Here is a 23984-nt window from a genome sequence, read left to right as displayed (position 1 = left end):
TCTGCTAGGGCGCCGAGCACTAGAGCCCAGTATTCATATAAATGGAAAGGTTTCCGAGACTGGTGCCTTGCCAAAGGTCACGATCCGGTGACTTGCCCGATTGAGACGATATTAACACTTGTCTGACGCAGGAAAATCAGTGTCCACTTTGAAGGAATACCCGGCAGCAATATCAGTGACTCTGTGTTCCCTGGGGCACATTTCCTGGCAATGCAATTTCTTAATGGGGCTCGGAGGCTTCGTCTTCCCATGAAAAGTATGGTCCCCAAGTGGGTACTGCAGGCCCTTATGGGTCCCCAATCTGAACCCATGGCGTCAGCAGAACTGCGCCCTGTTTCATTAAAAGTGGCATTTTTAATAGCCACTACGTCTGCCAGAAGAGTAAGTGAGCTTCATGCGCTGTCCATCGATGACACATGTATGGTTTTCACTGGAAGTGACTCGCGGGTAACATTAAGAACAAATCCATTCTTTTTGCCAAAGGTGGTATCCTCATTCCATATTAACCAATCAGTGGTTTTGGAAACTTTCAAAGAGTCAGAGGACCGCAGACAACATACGCTATGTCCAGTTTGGGCTCTGTGCTGTTATTTGGATAGGACGGCGTCCTGGAGATAGTCCAACCAGCTGTTTGTCTGCTATGGGTCCCGCTCTAGAGGTCAGGCCCTATAGATGCAACGTCTAGCGTACTGGGTGACAGATGCGCTTGGAGTACGAATAGACGGATTCCCCGTTACCGGGGGACATTAAAGCCCATTCTACCAGTGGCTAGGCAACTTCGTGGGCTTTCCTTCATGGCGCCTCCTTAGATGAGTTATGCAATGCTGCTACATGGACAGGTAGTCAGACATTTGTGCATTTTTACCACCTTGATGTGACAAACTGAACAAGACCCTCTCTGGGCTCTAGAGTTTTGCAGGCGGCATGCCCTTAGGTGTCATGTTGGCTCTGTTGCTATCGCCGTGAGGCTGTACTGTCGGTAATCTGAAGCCACGACAGCTTTGGTACAGTTTTCCAATTCGGTAATGTTTGTCACTCGATTTGAAAGGGAACGTTAGTTTATTACCATAACCCTGGTTCCCTGAAAAGAGAATGATAACCATTGCCCTTTGAGGTCGTGTCCCCAGGTGACCTCTGTTTTCGAAAGAAAATGGTGATGTGCTACTGTGAGGACGTCCCTCTTCAACAGGTCAGAGAGGCTCTTCCTATTCGGTAATGGTGGTCACTCTCTTTTCAGGGAACCAGGGTTATGGTAATAACCTAACGTTCTGTACACCTCCATGAATGCACCATCCTGTTGAAACGATTGGATGAGAATAAAGCAACGCAATTTAATAAACTGTTTGAATATAAAATGTAATTTTATAAACTCAGTATCTGCATAACACACCTGATGGAAACTTAATAACAAAACAAATTCAGAATTTTTTTTACCCTTTGCAGTCCAATTATTCAGCGCCTGTCAGGTGTGTCAGGTCCAATTTATTTTCACACGCGCTGTTTAAAAGTAATTTTATTCACAGTAAAACAGGTTTAAAAGGCACTGCATATCAGCAGGACACTCAGTACTGCATCTCCAGCCCCGCTCCACCCCCTGTATCACCAAACTCCTCAATAATGCGATCCAAGTCATTATTTTATTACTATAACATCTCAAAAAGCTTGGCAAATGTCTGTGATATTCTTTGAGCGCTGGATGCAGAAGCAGCTATCTTGTTTGTTTATGTCCGTGCTACGTCTGTGGTGCAGGGACTATGTGTATTGCTCAGATCCACATCCTTCTTATCGGCCTCTCTCTGCTCCTATCGGTCTCACTCAGCCATTGAAAAGGCCATCAAAGTTACAGCAGCTATTTAAAAGAAAAAAGACCACCACCACAAAAGCCAATTCTTATTATAAACTAATAACCCATAGTTTGTTATATTAGTACAGCAAAATACCAGACTATATTTTATTTGAAAGTTTGTGGAAAGCATTCTCTCCCTCTCTCTCGTGATGACACATTCATGTGACAGACATGGACCAAACAAAATGCGAGACTGTTATGCAGTTCCACCCCAAAAACCGGGCCTGTGTCATACCTCGAAAAAGAGGCTGACCTGTTGTCGCCAGTGATGCAGGCTGCACAGGTTCCTGTCGGCTCTTCGCTCTGCTCGTAGTAATGAGCGTCAACATGGGCTTCCTCGGCTTTCTTCTTCAGGATCCCGCCAAACTTATCAGTGCCAATGCATCCCAAAAACGTTGAAACCTTATGAGGCTGCTGAATCATCCACTGGAGGGTAAAATAAATAAATAAATAAAAATTAAAAAGTACCAGTCTTACTTGTATGTTAATGTTAATAATAATAATAATAATAAATAACAACATTTATCATGTACTCGCAAAATCACTGCTAATATATCCGTGCCTTTCCACCTCGGCTTAAGACAGTGGTGTAGGGATGATTTAATTCACAGCGCATCAACTGTGTGTTGAGAGCCCCAGCACCACCATGTTCAGTTCTTAATAGCTTTCTGTGCCAAGCAAACATGCCAAGAGACTTTTTTACATATTGTGTTCAAGTAATATGAGATTAGCAACTCCCTGCTAATACAGTTTACTGCTGCTATTTAGTGAATTTAGATACTCTGACATGATGTACACCTATAAACTAAATCACAGCCCTGGAACGCCATTACATATCAAGAAAGAAACATTGTTTGGCTTTTCTGCCTTGAACATAATGATAAACGGACTTTCCAAACCTCAGTGCACTTGGCTTTAACTTTGCAAGATTTATTGTTGTACAAGCATGTTGCTGTGTTTGCTTGTTTTATTGCAATCTTGCTGTTGTTGCTGAGATGGCCCCCTTGTGAATGAGACATAATCTACCATAGCTCTTTCCTGTTATATTTTGAAGTAAAAAACAGACTTTTCTTCACTTGAATTTACCTGGCTATTCCAACTTTTGTCACAACATGCACATTTCTGCAATTGTCCCTTTAAATTAAATCTGAAACAAGCCCAGAGTTGGAATTGCAGATTCTGAAAAAAATCAATCCAATTATATTTGTTTTAAAAAATGTTTTAACCAACACTTAGGGTCTTCTGCTAAATTACTTGCAAGTTCACACAGAGAGTCAGTGGCTTAGCTGAGAGTCAAAAGCCTGGACCTTATACCTACACGCCTCACTAAAATTGCTTTCCCATGTTATCACAACCCTTAGAATATATTGTACATGTCAGGTGTCAATACTATAAATACCAGTGACATACATTGAGAATTTGGAGTAGATTCTTATACCAAAATGTCCAAAAAGGTTTATTCATATTTGGGAAATCCCAACTAAAAAAGCAGCCAGAGCTCATTTATGACCTTGGTCACTTATGCTGCGAAATTCCCTCACCAAGTTATCACTATTGGAAGAGCAGTTCTCAAACACATCCATTCACTCTACTGGAGATCCTTGTCACAGAGGACAATGGACAGCAGCAACCTGTATATTAGGCAGCCTACGATCTCAAAGCCAACTGAATAAACAAAGGCATCTTGGGTGGCAATTTTGTTACTGGCACATACTGGTAAACAATATATAGCCTGCAAATAAAATTACAACTCAACAATTTACAATGGTTACAGATTTAATGAATAAGGTTAATAAGCATAGGAACATCTGTAGTAGTAGGACCATCATCTGCATTTCACACTAAATTACATTCTGTTTAATTGATTTCTAAAGCAGGTGTGTCTCACTTTCTCTCTGCTAAGATAACCAATTGAAGCTATCATAAAACCATCTAATTACAAGGACTCCCTCTTAAATAGAATTAGAAGTTCTGTCAATTAATTTGAATCCCAGAACCCCACTGACAATCACTTCCCAATTGCGATTTGAATAAAAGATAATACCTTCAGTACTACAAAGCACTATCTGTGGGTAGTGGAAAGGTCAAACAACTCTACAATGGGAATTCATGCTTAGACACATCAAAATTATCATATAGTGCGAGAAACAAGAACTGGCAAAATCAAGACGCTTCATTATCGTGGAATGGAGCACTGAAATTAAGCAGCAGGCGAGGCACTGCAATACATTTTGCCCCAGGCAGTAGATGAAGCAGCATACTGAATTGAAAGACTCATATCAGTTTGATTTCAGTTATGATTCTATCACAAAATGTTACTGCTAATATGACAATTCCCAATTACTGTATAAGGGTAGGCTACTGTACATTGCTTTAAGAGAACAAACAAAACATACTGTGTATTACTCAGATCTAAAATGTAGCAGATCTAAATACACTCACCAGTGTTTAAATCTAGGGCTGTCTCTTACTGCAAAAAGTAAACAATGCCAGGTTTCTTCCTATTTTTTTTACACTTAAACTGTTTAGATGAGCCAGTAGAAATACTTCAGCATTATTCTGTTCTAAACATTGCTCAGTCTCACAAATGAAGCCTTTTAAAAGCTTTACATTATGTTTCAAAACAGGGGACCTGTCTTTTTAATTTGTGTGATTTATGGTTATTCACACACTTGGACTCCTCTAACTAACTATTAATTATGACATCTTGCTGATGTGAGGAGCAATCGTCAAAGAGCTGACCCAGCAGGTCCCCTGACACTAACCACCTGCCATTCTGTGCAGAATGTTCTGAAAGGATACTTACGCAAAGATAAAAGGGACAATAATTAGGCTGTTCCAGTGCATCTAAAAGCCACTTATTAGAATGTTCTATTTTTTGTAAGATGGTTAATAATTATTGATTTTAACGCTTGTATGGACAAATAGTCTAAAAAATACTGCTTGAGAAACTCTCAGAGGGAAAAATGGCCAAGTTTGTATTTGTTCCTGTAACCAAAAAGTATAACGCTGTTTAGAATGTTATTTAATTGAATCTGATTCTCATTAATTGGTCCCATTTTACAGAAACAGTTCTGGGGCAGCATGCTGGTTAATTGTCAAGTGCTTTGGGAGTTATACAACCAGGCAAACAGCATTTGCTAATATTTGTTTCTAATAGGAATATTTGTAATTAAAATCCTAATAGAAAAGTGGAATTGGGGTCCACTGGTGTGCACCATGCTGTCAGGAATGTCTAGTTGGCAACAGAAGAGTGGAAATGTGAGGTCTTGCAAAGCATAATGTAAGAAAGGGCAACTTTGTTTGAAATAGAACACGAAGGTCTAACACTTTGGCAAGTCTCCATTTTCAGGAGGAGATGGGGCTTTTATTAACAACTCTAAGAAATGCAAGGAAACAAGGCAAGTAGAGACTGGCGATTGCTGGTTATATAAAATACCCCACGACCAGACGAAGTGGTGTACTTTATGCAGATTTATATTAAATAAAACAATCACAACCCTCACTTGCATGTATGAAATCATAGTGGAATCTCAGGAAGCATCTGTACTAATGAAAATAACTGAGGTCAGAAAAAATATACTGCCTTCATTGTGCTAGACTTCTGACAAGCTACAGACATATGCCTCATTTATTCATTAGACCTGATACTGCACGCAAAACATATAACTTTCCACAAGGCATAATTGCCTTGGATCTGATACAACAAGGAAATCCTCTGCAGCGAGATTCGATAGCTCAGCTATATACATATCACATGCCTTTCTACACTGGGATTAATGAACTCATAGTTATGCCCCCGCTGTAAATCCATATACCCAACTGGCAAGGGCTGCAGTTAAAATACAAAGAGCTTATAGGAGTAGTCTTATTACACTGAACAGATTCCAAGGACACTAGACAGGGCCCACGGATTAATTGATAAAGCAGGCATGGGTGTATGAACATTTAATAAGCAATGGTTGGTAACCACTGCAGGTAAACTCAGTGTCACAACCCTTTCTCTCCACAAAGAAAACAGACATTTGCAAATCAAATACAATTTAAAATGTGTTTTTCCCCTCCACTACAGTAAGCACAGTAACTTAAAACTGTGTATAAAAAGGACTTCCACTTTTAAAACATTACATTGTATCAAATTACTGTCACTACAACCTATTTGTACATACATTAAAATCAATAGATTTGTAATGGCCAGAGGATGACAATTATAGCTCCCTCAACCTGTTAATCAATACTACCTTTTTTAAAAAAGGTAAAATAACATGCACAACACACAAAACAAGCATTCTAATATGTGCATGTTTTCTTTTTTAAAACCAAAAAGGTACAAACCATGAAAAAAAAAAAAAAAATACATCAAACTTCTGCTCATCAATATATGTCACTACTGACATAAATAAACCAGAAGGCAAAGGGCTTGTCAAAGTGTTCTGACAACGATGAGCTCTGGCAGGCTCTATCAAAAGTGTGAGTGATCAAAGCCGAGCAGAGAACTTTTCACTCTGTCACGTAACAAGCTATTTTTTAAATTCTTTTTTTTTCGAGGTTGAAACATCTGGTCAATATCGTCCATCACTGCAATTTCATGCACTGTCAGCAATTGGGTACTTCTTTTTGTGTCTGTGTACACTGTCCATAAGGGGCTGCACATATGGCTTATGATCCATCTCTGTAAGAGTTCAACCCAAGACATTGCCCCACGACAGTCAAGCTGGTTAACAGGACTGTACTTCGAGTCTGTGATGGCGGCAACATGTCATTAATGTTCAACTTGCCGCTGCAATTCTTTAAAGTGACAGCTTGCCATCAAGACACATTCACAAGGAAAGTGAACCACTTAATGGTCATCGACTGGGAGAGTTGAAACCTGTAAAAACCACGGGAGGTTTCGAGAGAGAGGATCTGCTACTGATTTTTTTTTTTTTTTTTTTTTTTTTTAATTAAAAGGTCTGCGGAACCAACAAAAGCGCTTTGTTACGATGTCAAAATTACAGGCTGGTAGGTTAAGGCCTTTGGACTGCACACTGGTCTTGTCAGAACAGGTGCATCAGATAAAATCAGACTTGTCATGCAATCCTCCTGTGTTGCAGGTGTATCAATTTAATTTTGAATAACTGTACTTGGCATTTGAGGAATATGGTTCTGAATGAAAATTAAAACGTCATGATGGTTGATGCTGTGTATATGCATTGACAAAACAAAACTGATTAACACATATTTCCAAGGGATTCAAATGGGTGTCACCGCTCACTGGCTTGTTGCAGGTCATCCGATATACAATACTTATATGCAATGATCCAACACAGCTTTTTGCAATCAAGGCAAACCAGGTACTTTGAAAACCAGGTATTTGTTTTTGTTTTGTTTTCAATATCAGGTTGCTCTAGAGGCACAACCCAAGCAGTGATGACATAAAGGAAAACTATGCACAGAAATCCTCAGAAGAGCAGCTACATTTAATAAAGCCATGAAGTCAAGTAGGGCAAATGATGCTATGAATAAATCAACAAAATCAATTAATGGCATCTTATTATCAGCCAACTTTTATGTATTATTATTGGCATTAGGGGTGCAACAATTAATCAATGCATCATTTCCTGAGTTTTGTTTACTTTAAAGTCTCCTGTTGCCGGTTTGCATCAAAACCTTGAGTGTGTGAGAGTGTGCTTCTTTTAGTGCTAGTACAGCAGATTAGCGCGTTGCTAGGATACACATTTTAGGCCTTTACATTCAAGCTGGACAAGCCAAAACAGAAGTAGGCCTACTGTATTCATGTTTTCTTGATATAAAAAGTTAAGGCAATACATTTTTTTTTTTTTAAATTAACTTTTTTAAATATAAACTTTAATCTATCGATTACCTTCTTTTGTTTCAAAGCATGTTGTGTTTGGATTATGTGGCAATATATAAAAATAAGCTGAATTTAAATGCCTATATGATAATCGAATACAAAATTAGGGTGCTCATTGCACCACTAATTGGTATTGTTATTATTAACAAGTCTATGATAAAAATATCAATTAATATCTAGAATTTTATTCATTATTATTATTTTTTTTTAATACTGTAAAATAAAACTTCCTGGTTGTAACTATTGACTGTTGATAAACAATAAAAGGAGATTACTTGTTTTGACGGTTGTCAAGCAGCATTGAAGTTTTATTATGTTACCAACAGATAAGTGTAATAATAAAACTTAAAAGCCATTCCTGTAAAAGTAGCTTGTGCAGGGATCCCTTTGCTGCCGTACATGCAAGCAAGAAAAGCTTTTAACTTTTATTTGACCCTGCTGTAAGAGCCATCCATTCAGTCTTCCTGCTGGTAAAGAAGTATATCAGGGAGAGTATAAAAAGGCTTCCCTCCCCACAAGGTCATGAACACAATTATATAAGGGTTTCCCTATGTCTGTTGCATTAAACTAACAAGATTAACAGAATGTAACCAACACTGCCAAACACTGTGGCTCTGGGCAAAACAGTCCTAGATACCACAGCATATTACTTTTAATCTTTTAAATTGTCTACAGACGGTATATTACTCACAGCACTGCTTAAACGCCAGTCCAGTTTTGTTCCATATATTTAGATTAAGTCACAAACTTCAATTAACGTTATTAATACATAACTATTAAATTATTAATGGTAGTATACAATATGTAGTAAAACTGCAGTAAAATGCAAGTGAAAAATAGCATTTTCTTGTAACTGTTATATATAGTTTGTCAATATTACAACACAAATGTTTGTTTGGTTATCTTTCAGTATAGTCTTTTTTATAGTCAAATCAATTATTAATTCTGAAATTTTATATATATATTTTGGTCTGTACACTCACCAAAGCATTATATTGTTTCAATTGTGTTACGTGACAAGTGACATCTCCTAATATATGGCTCAGAAAAAAAATTCTGGAGAAATATTCAGCTGTTAGAGCACACACTGTACTTTTCTCATGGAAAAGTAAACAACCCACTAACCCTTGATAGGTCATATTTCACACAGCATGCAGACAGTCCATCTAAGAGAGCATAGTACTCTACCACTTTGCTAAACTAGTAGAAAAGAAATAAGCTGAATGTGAAGCGGTGATGAAGAATATGGTAAAAACAGAACTACAGAGGTAGTAACAGACAGTACCAAAAGAAGCAGAGCTACACACTGCAGTGCAGGAAGCACACCAAAAAGTTTTGATTTAATGTTCCGATAACCTTCCAGATTCCTTCACTAAGTGCCAACAGCAGTGCACTCGAGATTGAGTTATATGTTTCATTAATCTCCGTAAAACACAGTGTGATAAATAATGCGGTCGTGCGGGTTATAAATGTGTGTTATTACAAAATCATAAACAAAATGTGTAGCATCACATAAAAGCCAACAGACAAAGGCAAATGCTATTAACTGAAAAAACAAAACAAAACAAAAAACACACAACAAGTAACTAAGCCCAAGCACTGATGGCAATAGTGTACTGTAGGTGTTTATACAAAATGTAGTATGACCTTCAGATTGATCACAGCTTCATAGAGATAGCATACAGGCTTTTGACAAAGTTCTGGGGTATAGCATTTGTTTACACAGAACAAAAATATTTAAAAGGTATGACAGCCAAAAAACAATAACTTTCATTCCAAAAAAAGTATGCCGAGCCATGACTGAAGTTCATGAAACCTGACTGCGACACGGTCATATCTGGGAGTATCCTCTAGCTAAAGCCATTCTAGCAGCAAAATAAGAATTTGGATACCAATAGCTCCCAAAGTCCCCATACCATCTGCAAAAAGTAGCATTCTGTCAGCCAGAGGCCATTTGACTTCACCCAAATGCATGAGCACTTTTATGTCCGACACTCATTTCAGCCAAGAATAACCATACAAAAACAATTCAATCCTCCCCAATGAAGGACCTCTGTTGATTTATCTCCTGTCACCTGAATGTATTCTAGACACAGACAGATTCACTTCAGTCCCCTGTTACCACATCACTCCTTGGACTACTAAATTCCTAAAAGATACAGTATATGCTCATTTCTGATTTAAAAAAAAAAAAATAAAAAGATGCATGAGTGTTAGAGTCACTGATACTACTCCCCAAGCTCATTTTTTAAAAAAAAGGGAGGCTTTAGATACAAGAAAGCTTTTGTTTTGATATTTACAGCTGCCACCAAATTTGTATTCAGTGTGATGATATTTTGCTCTATTTGCTTTGGCATTTGCTGAGAACCAGCATTCTGTCACAACTGTCTAAGGAATCTTGTATTTAAAAAAAAAACAAAAAAACAAATAAATAAATAAAAACAAACAAACAAACAAAGGAACATAATTTCAACCACGTGCTGTAAAAATAAATACATACACTTTGTTCATTAATCTTAAGCACATTGCTTTTTCATATTAAAACAGATGAAAAATAACTTTTTTATATCAACCCAGAAATTCATGAATATCTGTGGATAAGTGATGAATGCATCTGGTTATTTTAAGCTAGTCAGTGACAGTAGGTTTGTTCAGTGGTGTAAATCTGTAATTTTGTTCAAAATTGTAGCTTTTTACAGTATTCCTTTGTATTCGAATCTTCTTTATTACTGCCCTGAGATGTTTTGCCAACACTAAGGAAGACCATCCCTTTTCAGTCTATATGAAAACCCAAAACTCACCACTTCAAATCCCTCACCACAACTCTATGAATAAATTGTATTAGTAATTAAACTATTTTTTTAAATTATAAAAAATGTAATAATAGAAAGAATTACAGTGTTAGAAAACACAACTGAACTGAGCTGAAGTGTGTCAGAACAACATTTTGTTTCTTGTTGATGCCTTCTAATGTTTCTCAGAAGGTAAGAAAAATGGCACACTTCAAGGAGCTTGTTAAAACATGTTATTGTAGTATCAAAACGCTGCAAACCAGAAAGCCTTCTTTGATGGGATTTATGTGCGTTTACAGCTCCATGCTTCCTTGTGCAGGTGCCAGAAACAATGCTATATATTTTCAATATCAAGTTACCAGGTCCATACAATTTCAACTTTTCAAATAGGACTTAACTACCAGCCTTGGAAAATGACTATTTCATTCTGTGCCGCAGGCATACTTATGGCTTTTATTTAAACAAATAACATTGCTGTGGGGAAACATGTACCCCATAAACCTTAAACTTTCAGGATTTTCTAACAGAATTTAAAGTTTAAAAAAATAAATGTCTCAGAAATGTTGGTGTGTATGCAGAGTGTCTCTTGGCTTGTGTATGATTTCTCCTTATAGCTTTAGAAATTTCAGCACATACCCACTGACTTTTCAGCAGGGGCGCAGGCAGTGCCTTTCAGTGCAGGACTGCAGGAGAAAAGGTTGCAGTTCTCAAACACCAGTCCAGATTCACACTGGACACCCTTCACAGTATCCACCTGGGTGCGGAGCACTATTTAATGAAACAATATAAAGTTGTCCATGAAGTGGAAGGGTGTTCAGTTTTTGAAAATGACAAAATGCTATAAAAATCTACTTATTCTTCTTAAAAAATCTACATGCTTAATTTTAAAGTAAATGTGTGTGTGTGTGTGTGTGTGTGTGTGTGTGTGTGTGTATATATATATATATATATATATATATATATATATATATATATATATATATATATATATATATCCCAACAAGTACAAGCTTGACCACAAAGTAGACACTTGTAACTTTACCAGACTGCTGCATTTAAATGTCAGGTTCATGTATTCAGAAAGCAGTATCACTTGTTTGCCAGTTTACAACAAACGTAAATAATACCTTAAGTTCAGAAGATTAGTATGAGCCTTGCCAGTGGCTCTCTTGGCAGCCATTTCTGGGTTTCTTTGTATAGATAGAAGACCAGCTTGTTCCATAGCTAACCAATTAGAAGTGATAGGAGTGGGACGTAAACACTTTTTAAAAATGTTTGTGTAGATGCTAGACTTCCGCAATTCAGTTTTCATAAACTTGCGTGGCTCTTTACAAATATACCTGGAGTATTTGTCTGGCAACAGAACAAATATTTAAAAAAATTTACTAAATAAAAACAATTTGTCCAACGGGCAAAGTTTAACCAAACTTTTTGTTCCACAAATCTTGTTGTCCCAGGCGTCAGGTGTTATGAATTGCACAGCCCTGAAGTGCGATTAATAAAATAAAATATACTAGCAGAAAACTACCTCATCGCTACCCATTTAGTTTTATTGGTGTCCTGGGTCATGATTTAGGTTTTTTGTCCTGAAGAACGGACTTCAATACTACAGACACATTCTGAAGAGAATGTAGTATAAAGAGAGTTCAAGACTGGGCTAGTGAGTACAACCTAACCTATTCTTTTTGTACGAAAAAGGGTCTCCTCCTTTGAAAATAGTGGTGGTTGATTGCTACCTGCCAGAGAAATTAGATCCAGTTATTTCAGCAGGGTTGAAGGCAAACATTAGAACAGCTGTAACAAGCTACACAAAACTACAGGAATAAAAAAGTATAACATTATTGGTGATTATCACTTCCAAAGCCTAACTTATTCACAGTAAAATCATATATATATATATATATATATATATATATATATATATATATATATATATATATACACACACACACAAATCCCCTGCACAGCTACATATAAAGTGTGCTCGTTAAATAACAGCTGCCAGCTGCAGGAATTCAGAAAGGTTACACTTGCAGACATGATTGGCACAAGGAAGTTACACCCACTTATAATGTTTTGCCTTGGTGATATGCCAAATGGAAAATTTCCAATCACACTTTCCAGAAAGTCAGATCATTCATTACAAAAGATTAAAAACCTAGATAAAATCATTAGTTGCCAACATTTTAGTGTTTGTAATAACAAAAGACATCACAGCATCATTATAGAGAGAGAGAGAGAGCCAGACACACACACAGTGCCGTGGAAAAGTATTTGCCCCCTGTCTGATTTTCTGCATTTTTGCACATTTTTCACATTGAATTTGGTCAGATCTTTTTGTGGGTTGTAGTAGTATATAGAGGGAGTCAAGGAAAAAATGACACCAAAGTTTGTTGCTTCTTTCATTTGTTTGGTGTGCAAGGTAATCAAACATGCAATCTCCAGGTGTGAAAAAGTTATTGCCCCCCAAGGTAACTCAACCCAATTAAAATGGATAATTAGGATCAGCTGTTGGAATACTTTGGTTAACAGATCAGGCCTGATTTGGGCCAGCCCTGCCCAATATAAATCTGACTAACTTTGCCCCTTACAATCAGAGTGAAGTTATCAGGACACAGGTTCTAGAGGCGCATCGTGCCACGATCAAAAGAAATTCCTGAAGACCACCGGAAAAGCTGTTGATGCCTATCAGTCTGGAAAGGGTTACAAAGCCATTTCTAAGGCTCTGGGGCTCCACCAAACCACAGTCAGAGCCATATTGTCCACATGGAGAAAGTTTGGGACAGCAGTGATTCTTCCCAGGAGTGGCCATCTTGCCAAAATCTCTCCAAGAGCAAGGCGTAAAATCATCCAGGAAGTCACAAAGAAGGTAAGGTCAGTGTTCACGACTCATCCATCAGAAAGACAATGGGCAGAAATGAGTTTAATGGCAGATTAGCAAGGCGGAAAACCACAGCTCACTTATAAGAACATGAATGCTCGTCTCAAGTTTGCTAAAAAGCACCTGGATGATCCTCAAGAGTTCTGGAACAATGTTCTATGGACAGATGAGTCAAAAGTGGAACTTTCTGGCCAACATGGGCCCCGTTATGTCTGGTGAAAACCAAACACTGCATTCCACAGTAAGAACCTCATAACAACGGTCAAGCATGGTGGTGGTAGTGTCATGATTTGAGGATGCTTTGCTGCATCAGGACCTGTATGACTTGCCATCACTGAAGGAACCATGAATTCTGCTCTGTATCAGATAAGTCTACAACAGAATGTCAGACCATCCTTCCATGAGCTGAAGCTGAAGCGCAGCTGGGTCTACATCAGAATGGCTGAAGAACAAGAAATTTAAAGTTTTGGAATTGTCTAGACAGTCCAGACTTAAACCCCATTGAGATGTTGTGGCAGGACCTGAAACGAGTAGTTTATGCTTGAAAACCCACAAATGTCACTGAGTTGAAGCAGTTCTGCATGAAGGAGTGGGCCAAAATTCCTCCACAGCGCTGCGAGAGACTGATCAACAACTACAGAAAGCATTTGGTTGCAGTTATTGCTGCTAAAGGTGGCGTAACCAGTTATTGAGTCTAAGGGGGCGATTACTTTTTTCACACGGGGCATTGGGTATTGTACAACTTTAATAAATAAATGAAGTATCAAAATATTGTGTTACTAGTTCACTCCCCTTTATCTAATATTAGATTTTGGTTGAAGATCTGATAACATAGTGTCAAAAATATGCACAAATCAGACAGGGGGCAAATACTTTTTCATGGTAGTTCTCTCTCTCTCTCTCTCTCTCTCTAGTACTGTGCAAAAGTTTTAGGCAGGTGTGAAAAAATGGTGTAAAGTAAGAATGCTTTCAAAAATAGACATGTTAATAGTTTATATTTATCAATTAACTAAATGCAAAGTGAGTGAACAGAAGAACAATCTAAATTAAATCCATATTTGGGGTGACCACCCTTTGCCTTCAAAACAGCATCAATTCTTCTAGGTACACTTGCACACAGTTTTTGAAGGAACTCCGCAGGTAGGTTGGCCCAAACATTTTGGAGAACTAACCACAGTTCTTCTGTGGATTTAGGCAGCCTCAGTTGCTTCTCCCTCTTCATGTAATCCCAGACAGACTCCCTGATGTTGAGATCAGGGCTCTGTGGGGGTCATACCATCACTTCCAGGACTCCTTGTTCTTCTTTACGCTGAAGATAGTTCTTAATGACTTTCGCTGTATGTTTGGGGTCGTTGTCATGCTGCAGAATAAATTTGGGGCCAATCAGATGCCTCCCTGATGGTATTGCATGATGGATAAGTATCTGCCTGTACTTCTCAGCATTGAGGAGACCATTAATTCTGACCAAATCCCCAACTCCATTTGTAGAAATGCAGCCCCAAACTTGCAAGGAACCTGCACCATGCTTCTCTGTTGCCTGCAAACACTCATTCGTGTATTGCTGTCCAGCCCTTCGGTGAACAAACTGCCTTCTGCTACAGCCAAATATTTCAAATTTTGACTCATCAGTCCAGAGCACCTCCTGCCATTTTTCTGCACCCAAGTTCCTGTGTTTTCGTGCATAGTTGAGTCGCTTGGCCTTGTTTCCACGTCGGAGGTATGGCTTTTTGACCGCAAGTCTTCCATGAAGGCCACTTCTGACCAGACTTCTCCGGACAGTAGATGGGTGTACAAGGGTCCCACTGTTTTCTGCCAATTCTGAGCTGATGGCATTGTTTCAACCTACATATTGACATATTGAATTGATGATCATTAGCACCTGTTTGGTATAATTGTTTAATCATACACCTGACTATATGCCTACAAAATCCCTGACTTTGTACAAGTGTACCTAGAAGAATTGATGCTGTTTTGAAGGCAAAGGGTGTTCACACCAAATATGGATTTGATTTAGATTGTTCTTCTGTTCACTCACTTTGCATTTAGTTAATTGATAAATATAAACTATTAACATGTTTATTTTTGAAATCATTCTTACTTTACAGCATTTTTTCACACCTGCGTAAAACTTTTGCACATTACTGTGTATGTATATTATATAGACACACACACACACACACACCCCCCCCACACTACAAAAAGTGCTTAGCTCACAACCAAACCATTTTCTGAGAGAAGGGCCTCTGGGACTGAATATTAGATCTAAACGTTATATCCCCTGTAGTACTCAACTAACTGAATAGTCAAATGCTGTAATTTCAGTAAAGGATGAAAATGCAAGTGTCAAACTGGTCTTCCTTTACCCCCTTTCTTTGAAAAACACAAGACTAGAGATATTTGCCTAAAGCCAGTACCCATCTCTGACTTTAATGAACTGGCACACAGTTAGGTGAAGTCTTGTTACATCCAACCTAGACATGGCCTGTGTGGGTGTGTCGTGCTGTTCATTGAATGAGATGGCATGGATTGTTTCACCCCCACGAGGGAAGACAAAGAAGTGATATATCTCACCCCAGTGAAGCCCGAGCATGCTGCGAATCCAGGAACAGGCACTGCCAGACAGGAGCAGCTGCAAGGGGAACTAGCAGCTGCTCCACTCCCATTGCTCACAGCAGGTGTAACTATTGTGCTGTGGTGTTAAAGGAGGGTATCGGATAAAACTGGTGAAATTGGGAAAACACGCTAAATCTAGGAAAATACAAAACTAAACCCCAGAACCAGAAAGAAACGACATCAAAGTTTGCACCTGCTCCAGATCATCAGAGCTCAATCCATTACACTGTTGACCCTCATCTTTATAAGCACCTAACCAAGACATTTGATACAGCGGAATGTGAGAGGCCTCAGCCCATCCTATTGCACAATGACAGTCTGAATCGCTTACAGCTGTTTAAGACAGAAATCACTTCTTAATTACAGGCTTTCCTTTGTTTCACTTGCATATAGAAGTCAGCAGTGACAAACTTCTAGCTAGTCTAAAACAGTTGGTTTCTGCTGCAGTAAATAAATACTGATAATCATGCATTACTACTCTTCAAATTATCCAAGGGAAACATTTTAGAATGGTGAAACTAGAAGGGTGTATGCTCACTGATCGTGCGTGTTTCGTTCCCTATATAAATTAAAAAAAAAAAAAAAAAAAAAAAAATCTAAAACCAGCAAGTCATCAAATTCACTACAAACAGTGCATATGCGCACACACAAAAAAATCTAGAATGCGGGAGTGCTATCAGTCTGTCTTCAATACAGTCCAATATCGACTGCTTACAAATGAGTACATGGATTATATTTAGGGCTTCTGTTTTTCTGTTTTTATTAAATGTATTTTCCTAGTGCTTATTTTTAGCTGTTTTCGAGTTTTATGTAAATTAGTTATACTGTATATGAAATCAGTGTTTTCAATTACTTTCCAAAATACCTCAGCGTTTTTTTTTTTTTTTCTGTCAAAATATGTACAGTAGTAACTTGACAGTACTTGCACACTTAAGTTGTACCTTCTTTCCTTTGCTTTATACCACAGCAAAATCCCTACAGTCACGGGCACATTCTTCTGGGGTTTATGCGTGTAGGAATTTTTGTACATTTTGACACAATTAGCAATTCTGTTTTAAATCCTCTGTATCTAAACTGTAATACAGCTTTAAATCCCGCGAACATGCCTCCATTCCTGATTGTAACCCCATTTTAAGGAATGTGCTGTCACTCAGTAGTTGGGGCAGGTTTAAGTATTCAGAACAAACCAATGATAGATACAAGTCAGGAAGGTGGGACATTGCCCAGCAACACTGGGAAATGTATTTATTATTATTTTTGTAGTAGGTTTCATTTTTAAAATTTTTGTCATGATTTATGACCAACAAGTCCAATTATTTAAAGGCAACCTACTTCACGCAATGTCACTTCCAGTGTGTAGGATCAATATACTGTAGAAAGAAGTCAGACAGTCACTTGTCTCCAGATGTACTGTCCTTCTGCTGTTTATGAATTGTCTCAAGTCAGACATTATCTATGGGCTTTAAAAATTCTGTTAATAACATAATAGAAAAAAATAATCAAAAGAGTATGCAAAGAAGACTGTGTTCAAGTCCCGAAGGTTCGCTCATTTCATTCCGAACAGCTGACCATAATGAAGAATTCCATATCGGATTCAAAATGTACAAACGACTTGTAGAACCAACATTCAGTACAAACTTATGACACTACCTCCGAGTGGCAATCGTAACATCTGGATTAATATTTTCAATGGCATAACTACTGTTTTTGTTAATATTGTTCGTCCTTTTTCGCTTTATCTTACCAATAATCAGTAGATGTATGAGCACCTGTTTCAGCACTTGGAAGCACATGCATTGGAATCATTAGTTCTGACAGAGGTGAAGAACTGCCCTCCAATGTTTTCATCCATAAATTATATCTTTTGCACACTACAAAAACACACCATGTGCCAATTTAGGCAAAGGTTAATCCTCAATTTCTGAGTGACAGTGTTTCTACAATAATATAGAGCAAGTTAAGCAACACCCAGCACACTGTTACACATCTTTTGGAATTCCACCTTGCACCACACAATTAAAAAAATACCTAATAACTTGCAAACTGTAGAACATCATAATACACAAGAAACGTGAGATTCTATAAAAATTCAAAATGAGCCTTTTAAGCAAAATAACAACATTGAGTCAGTCCTCTATAAATCCCAGGAGAGAGATTGGAATAATCTGGGCACTTTTAATGATGCAATTTATATGTGAAGGGACTTGGCAAGCTTTGCACTCTCTAAGCTGGCTGAACAATGCAGCCTGTTTCTTTGTGCTCCCATTTGATTGAGGAGGAGGAGGAGGAGGAAGATGTCAGAGTTTGCATGGGGAGGAAGCAAACGATAAGACCAATTTCTATTAGTGTCTGTCTATATCCTGCTGTGTGTCATCATATCTCTGTAATTCTAGCACTCTGTTACAAAACCTGAATATCTGAATTCTGACTTCCACCTACACAGTTTAAGATTTGTCACTGGATTGAGCTTTTTAAAAATCAGTGCTAGACTTGTATGTTTCAAATCAGAGGGATAACAATCTTGTTTACTTCATTTATTAAAAAGCCTGTGTGGCCTTTTCCAATGCTGGTAGAAATTGAAATAAACACTGTAGCATGTGTATGCTGTTAGTAAACAGAAGACAAACTTGACTACATAACTAAAAAAAAACAAGTTTCCTAGGTGGGTTACCACTGCTCTACATCATCCAACCAGGAAGCTGTTGTTTTTTTAGTTGTGTCATGAGTTTGTCTTCGGTTTACTGTATCAAAGTTTCTAGACTGCACTGTGCGTCTGACTGGTGCCTTTTATTGACAAAGTCCGCTGCCATCTGGCCATATACGTTGATTATTGGCTTACTACGTGGTGTGCACTTTGGTAAGCGTTGGACACAATCGGTAAACTATTATTTGCAGTGTTAAGCTTGCTCTTATTACGATGGATCGGTGGCTGGTTCGTGCAAAAGAAAACAAACACAACAGCTGCAACATAGAGAGTTTATGTGGAGGTGCGGGGTGTCAAGTACGACAGACAAGAGGTAGGAAGGGTGCAGTCCAAACCACTGATTTGAGAACCACTGGTCTAAAGGAAATGTTAAGGCTGGCTGGACCCAAGACCAACACATCTTTAATGAATAGCCTCACTGGTAATTTTCTGCAAAGCTTTCAAACCAAAATACTTAAGGTTGCTTTATGGGTTGCTGCTATGCAACTGGCCACTATTCCACAGGTCTCTATAACAACCCAACCACAAATGCAACATGTGTGTGCCAAGAGAAAAGCAGGCTATGGGCCTAAGGCACTCCATTGGAAATATATGAATGAAGAAAATGTATCTAGCCAAAGCATAACTTCTGTCATGTGGTTGGTATATCAGTGGTTATACTTCCCTTCACTCTAACTAGATCTAAGGGCTTCAGACATAGCAATAAAAACATCAGAATAGCCTGTACAGCATCAGGAGGTGTGTTGCGGAAATTTCACATCACTGCCAAGGCCACTATGGCTGCTGTATAATAAATTAATTTTCAATTAACCCAATGAACCTTAAAAGTCTGTTTTACTTTTCTGTGGCATTTACTGCGGCAGCTCACTGAAGTTTTAAGTTTTAACAGCAACAGAATTAGCTCCTCTTTTGCAAGTTCACAAGAGATTACCAAAGAAAGTATCTATTTGTATCCTTCGCACCCTAGTCTTAGTAGCCTACAGTTATTCATTAATCAGAATCTGTGGCAAGTAACCTTCACTGGATCACACAGTTTTAAATGGCAGTAAGATCTGGATTTAAAGCTTTTGTTGCATCTATGCCACATCCTTACTCTGAAATGTACAAATATATAGCATTGCAGTTGACATTTCCACAATAGCTCCAGGTGTGACCATTTTGGGAGATGATTCTCTTTGATCACTTTGAAGAAATCTTCGCCTGTTCAGTACAGATACTGAACAGGCCCAAGAGGAGCCAGACGTCTCTGATGATTCTCGGAACGGTAAACTTAGACCCTTTCATGTTTTATTTTCCTCTTTTTGCATATTTTATTGCCAAAACTGCCGTCAGCTATACTGATTTTCATTACTGAAAATAGAGAATACAAACAGTGATTTCACCAGTCTCTTTCAAATCTAATTTTCATACTGGTTCAGAAACTGCATTTCAAAACAAGCTTCTGTTGTCAGACCAAGAAACCCAATGCAAAATAGACTCAAGTGCATTACACCCATTCAACAGTCTAGGTTAGTTGATCAATGTATTGATTTGACTTTTAGAAATGTATTAAAATAGCTGGATTACAGGTAACCAATATGCACATACAATTACAGAAAGTATATTCACACACACACACTCTCCATTTTGCTTACTTCAACACCCCCCCCCCCCCCCCCCCAAATAGGTAAATGTCACCATAAATTGTCTCTGATACTCTATCCCTTAATTGTTTTGCTTATGATATACTCCAAGCAAGCAGTGAATTGGAATCTGCCTTTTGAATTTAGCACTTGCTTTAAATGTCTAATTACCTTCACCAAGAAAAAAAACAAACAAACAAACAAACATTGCTTTAATAATATAGAGTAGCTGCCCTTCAATCTCTCAATCCAAAGAAATCAAAGACCCAGCAGGTGTGCTGCTTTTAATCCTCAATTAACATGCTAGTCTCCATTCAGCTACACTCATGTTCAGCGCACACCCTTGAGCTCGAAAGGCTTCAACATGTACTTTTTGCTTGTATATAACCCTCGTTTTCAGCTTGCAGGGATTATCTCACTAAAGCTACAGCTTTGGTGCAAATGAGGGCTTCCCAATGCATCTTAGCCTAACAGCCCAAAATCTGACTTTAGTCTCTTGATTTGTAGTAAATCAGGATCACAAAGAAAAAAACAATTATATATTAGCTCTGGGAGTGCAAGAAAATATTTTCCTAAGCCTTTTAGCCTTGGACCTTCCAAAGTACCTTTATAGAAATAAAACGAGCTCCTTGCAAAAGTCAACCTGCTCCTCTCCAACTTAAATCATTCCCAACACGCAATAAAAGTAGCCAATATCATTCAAGATCTTAATTGTTATTTTTTCTAGTATATACAGATCTACAATTGTGTGCTATACTCGAAAAAGAAACAGAATTAACTATCAGTATTTTAACAAATGTGCTTCCAGTACTCTTAGTTAAAAAAAGTTACAATAAACTTTTCTTATTTTTTGTTATAAAACAAAAAAAGCCTGCATAGTTATATATGAAGTCATGGAACAGTTGGGCTCATGGGGGTTGGTTGGTTTATTCCACTAGACATCCAACCTAGACTGTCATCATGTTTCCATACAAAATATTAGCTGGGGAAGTCTTTTGTACATTATATATAAAACACTGAGGTGATTTTGTAAAGAAAGGAGTCCCAGCCGTTCAGCCAAAAGAAGGGACATGTGTTTCCAATAAATGAGTTAGATCACAAATGTAAGGTTGGGCCCCTTTACCCTTTGCTAATAGACTTTACACAGGAAGCAATGGCCAACAAATGGAGGGGGGGTGTTATACCCATCTGGATATAAAATGCACATGTATTTAACAATTGCGTTTTCCCCATCTGGATGCAAGATATAATACTGTACTCAGTTTTATTATGTAAGCTACAAGAAAAACAAAACAAAGCTAATTAACACCCGGACCAAAAGCAGAATCTTTTTTTCTTCGGGGGTACACAGGTTTGTATACTGTAGGTGCAGATGAGCCATTGCATGAGAATGTAACATTTCTATACTTAATATGGCACCCACATTGTGTCAGATGTCAATGTCACGATCCCCAACTCTCCCTCACTGGGATGCTTAATTAACCCTTTGCGGTCCTACGTCGGGCCAGGTCCAACATTACAATTTTCCCTTTCCAGTCCAGGTCTCTAGTCGTTTTTTTCTCTGGAAAAAGTAGAAAACCTTTGAATGGCCGAGTGAGATTGATAGGAGCTGAAAACGAAAAAAAAAAAGGGCGCATCCGATAGCCCCATGCACCAAAGAGAAAACACGGATATAAACAAGAGAGATAGCTGCTTCTGCATCCAGCGCTCACAGAATATCACGGACATTTGCAGAGCTTTTTCAGACATTATAGTAATATAATAATGAGCTGGATTGCATTATTGAGGAATTTAGTGATAAAATGAGTGATCAGGAGAGGATTTATCCCTATGAAAGTCTATAAAGAGGTATGTGAAAAATACAGCGAACAAGAGGTGGGGCTTGGCTGGAGTTACTGTACTGAATGTCCTTTTGCGATTCTGTGCCTTTTAAACCTGTTTTACTCTGAAAAAAAGTATTTTAAACAGCGCGTGTAAAAATAAATTGGACCTGACGCGCCTGACAAATGCTGAATAAATGGTTCGCTAAGGGTTAACAAAGATCTTTATGTGACAGACTAGGAGAAGGTATGCCTACAGAACAGCCACAGCTTAAGTGCTGCTGCAAGCAAATCTACCATTTCACGTGCTTCAAAATAGGACCTTGTGTGTTTTGTTCCATGTGTCTGGGTAGAAGATTTTGAGGACTGTAAGGGATATAAATTGTGCACTGAATGGCTTTGCTAGTTCCATTCCAGCCTTTGATGTAGTGACTATGTGAGCCTGTCTATTTGTTGTTTTACTGTGATGTACAAAGTAAGCTGCTTTTAGCAGGTGGGCCTTTATCTTTTGTGCTCCTCCACGTTACGATACTGAACCTTGGAAAAGGTTTGAAGGACAGTCAGTAGTAGATTATGTTAATACTTAACAGATACATCATCTAAAAACACCTGATACTTAATTCTGAAGTACTGTGCAACTTAAGAAATTTAGTGAAGTAGACAATTAAACATTCAAGATACTGCCTATGTCATATGAGACTGTGGCAGGCCAAAAGACCTGCTTGTGTAAATACTGTGTGTGGGAATGCAAGGCTGGCAAGGATGGCATTAATTATGTTCCTGCCGACAATCACAGGTGTGGCCATTCTCCAATTAGGTAATTGAGTGCTAACTGGAGAATGACCACCTGTATAAAAGGAGGAGAAAACATTTGTGTGAGAACAGGGAGTTTGGACCTGTGTTTGTAATTACAGTGAAGGTGAATGCCCAGTCTATATTATGTTTGCTTGTTTTGTTTGAATCTTTTATTTTGGCCCACATGCCCAGTTTATTTGTTCCAGTGTTTGTTTGTCAATTAAAAGTGTGCATACACATTTATACTGCAGCTTGTTGACTTAGTCTCTTTCCTGCCAGTACCATCTGGGGTGACAGTGCTATCCTGCACAGATACTGAACATGGTACCCTGGAGCGCCCGGTGCAAATCTGCCATCTTCATCAAATTATTCAATTTTGGCATAGGGCACAAAAACATCTTGGAAAACACAAAGACATATGTTATTGGATTTATGTCTACAGTTTACACATGATTAGTACACATCTAGGAGTACAAAAAAATAACAATCTTCATGCACCTAAAACGTTTTGAAAACTGTAAACAAAACCAATTTCAGAATAAGTAAGTATATCCCACTGCAGTCATTTGTCTCTGCTGATCAAAATACAGTTCACACTAAATTAAAATGCACTGACTATATTACATTTAGTACAGATATGAATAACACAATAAGCTTTGCATTACTGTAGCTTTTGTTAAGCAGCAAGTTGCCCAATGTTTAACTATACATAAAAATTATGCATTACTGACAGTGAACATTATAGCATTGATGCAAGTGACAAGGCTGTGTATCTTCAGCTAACATTTTTTTCTGCTCTTTGCCGGTTATGTGGGAGCCACGAGGATTATTCTCATGATGTAAAATGAAGGAGCGGCGCCGGGGTACAATTCTACCTCAGGGTACCACCTGATGTCTCGTATGCTGCTTTCATTAAAAAAAAAAAAAATCCTGAATTGTTACTTTTATTGAAAGAAAATCCCTTCATAAAAGTATATGGAAGCACAACTTCACTCAAGCTGAAAGTGCACTGCTGCACCAGATGGACAGCTAATGCCATGTATGCACATTTGACTTG

General features: G+C 38.2%; 1 protein-coding gene across 4 annotated transcripts in view; it reads right to left on the bottom strand.

The window, feature by feature from the left end:
- Positions 1-23984, bottom strand: part of LOC121321812 (adenosine kinase-like) — a 125381-nt gene that overhangs the window by 72490 nt on the left and 28907 nt on the right. For 2 of the 4 annotated variants that reach the window (XM_041261028.1, XM_041261030.1), the window contains one exon: positions 2082-2272. In XM_041261028.1, the coding sequence (XP_041116962.1) occupies positions 2082-2272 (191 nt within the window). The remainder of the gene's footprint in view (positions 1-2081; positions 2273-23984) is intronic. The other 2 variants (XM_041261029.1, XM_041261031.1) reach the window with 1 other exon arrangement.

Source organism: Polyodon spathula, chromosome 10 (genome assembly GCF_017654505.1).
Source record: "Polyodon spathula isolate WHYD16114869_AA chromosome 10, ASM1765450v1, whole genome shotgun sequence".
Taxonomy (NCBI): domain Eukaryota; kingdom Metazoa; phylum Chordata; class Actinopteri; order Acipenseriformes; family Polyodontidae; genus Polyodon; species Polyodon spathula.
Note: the sequence above shows the minus strand (reverse complement) of the source record. Positions and strands in the feature narration are given on the sequence as shown.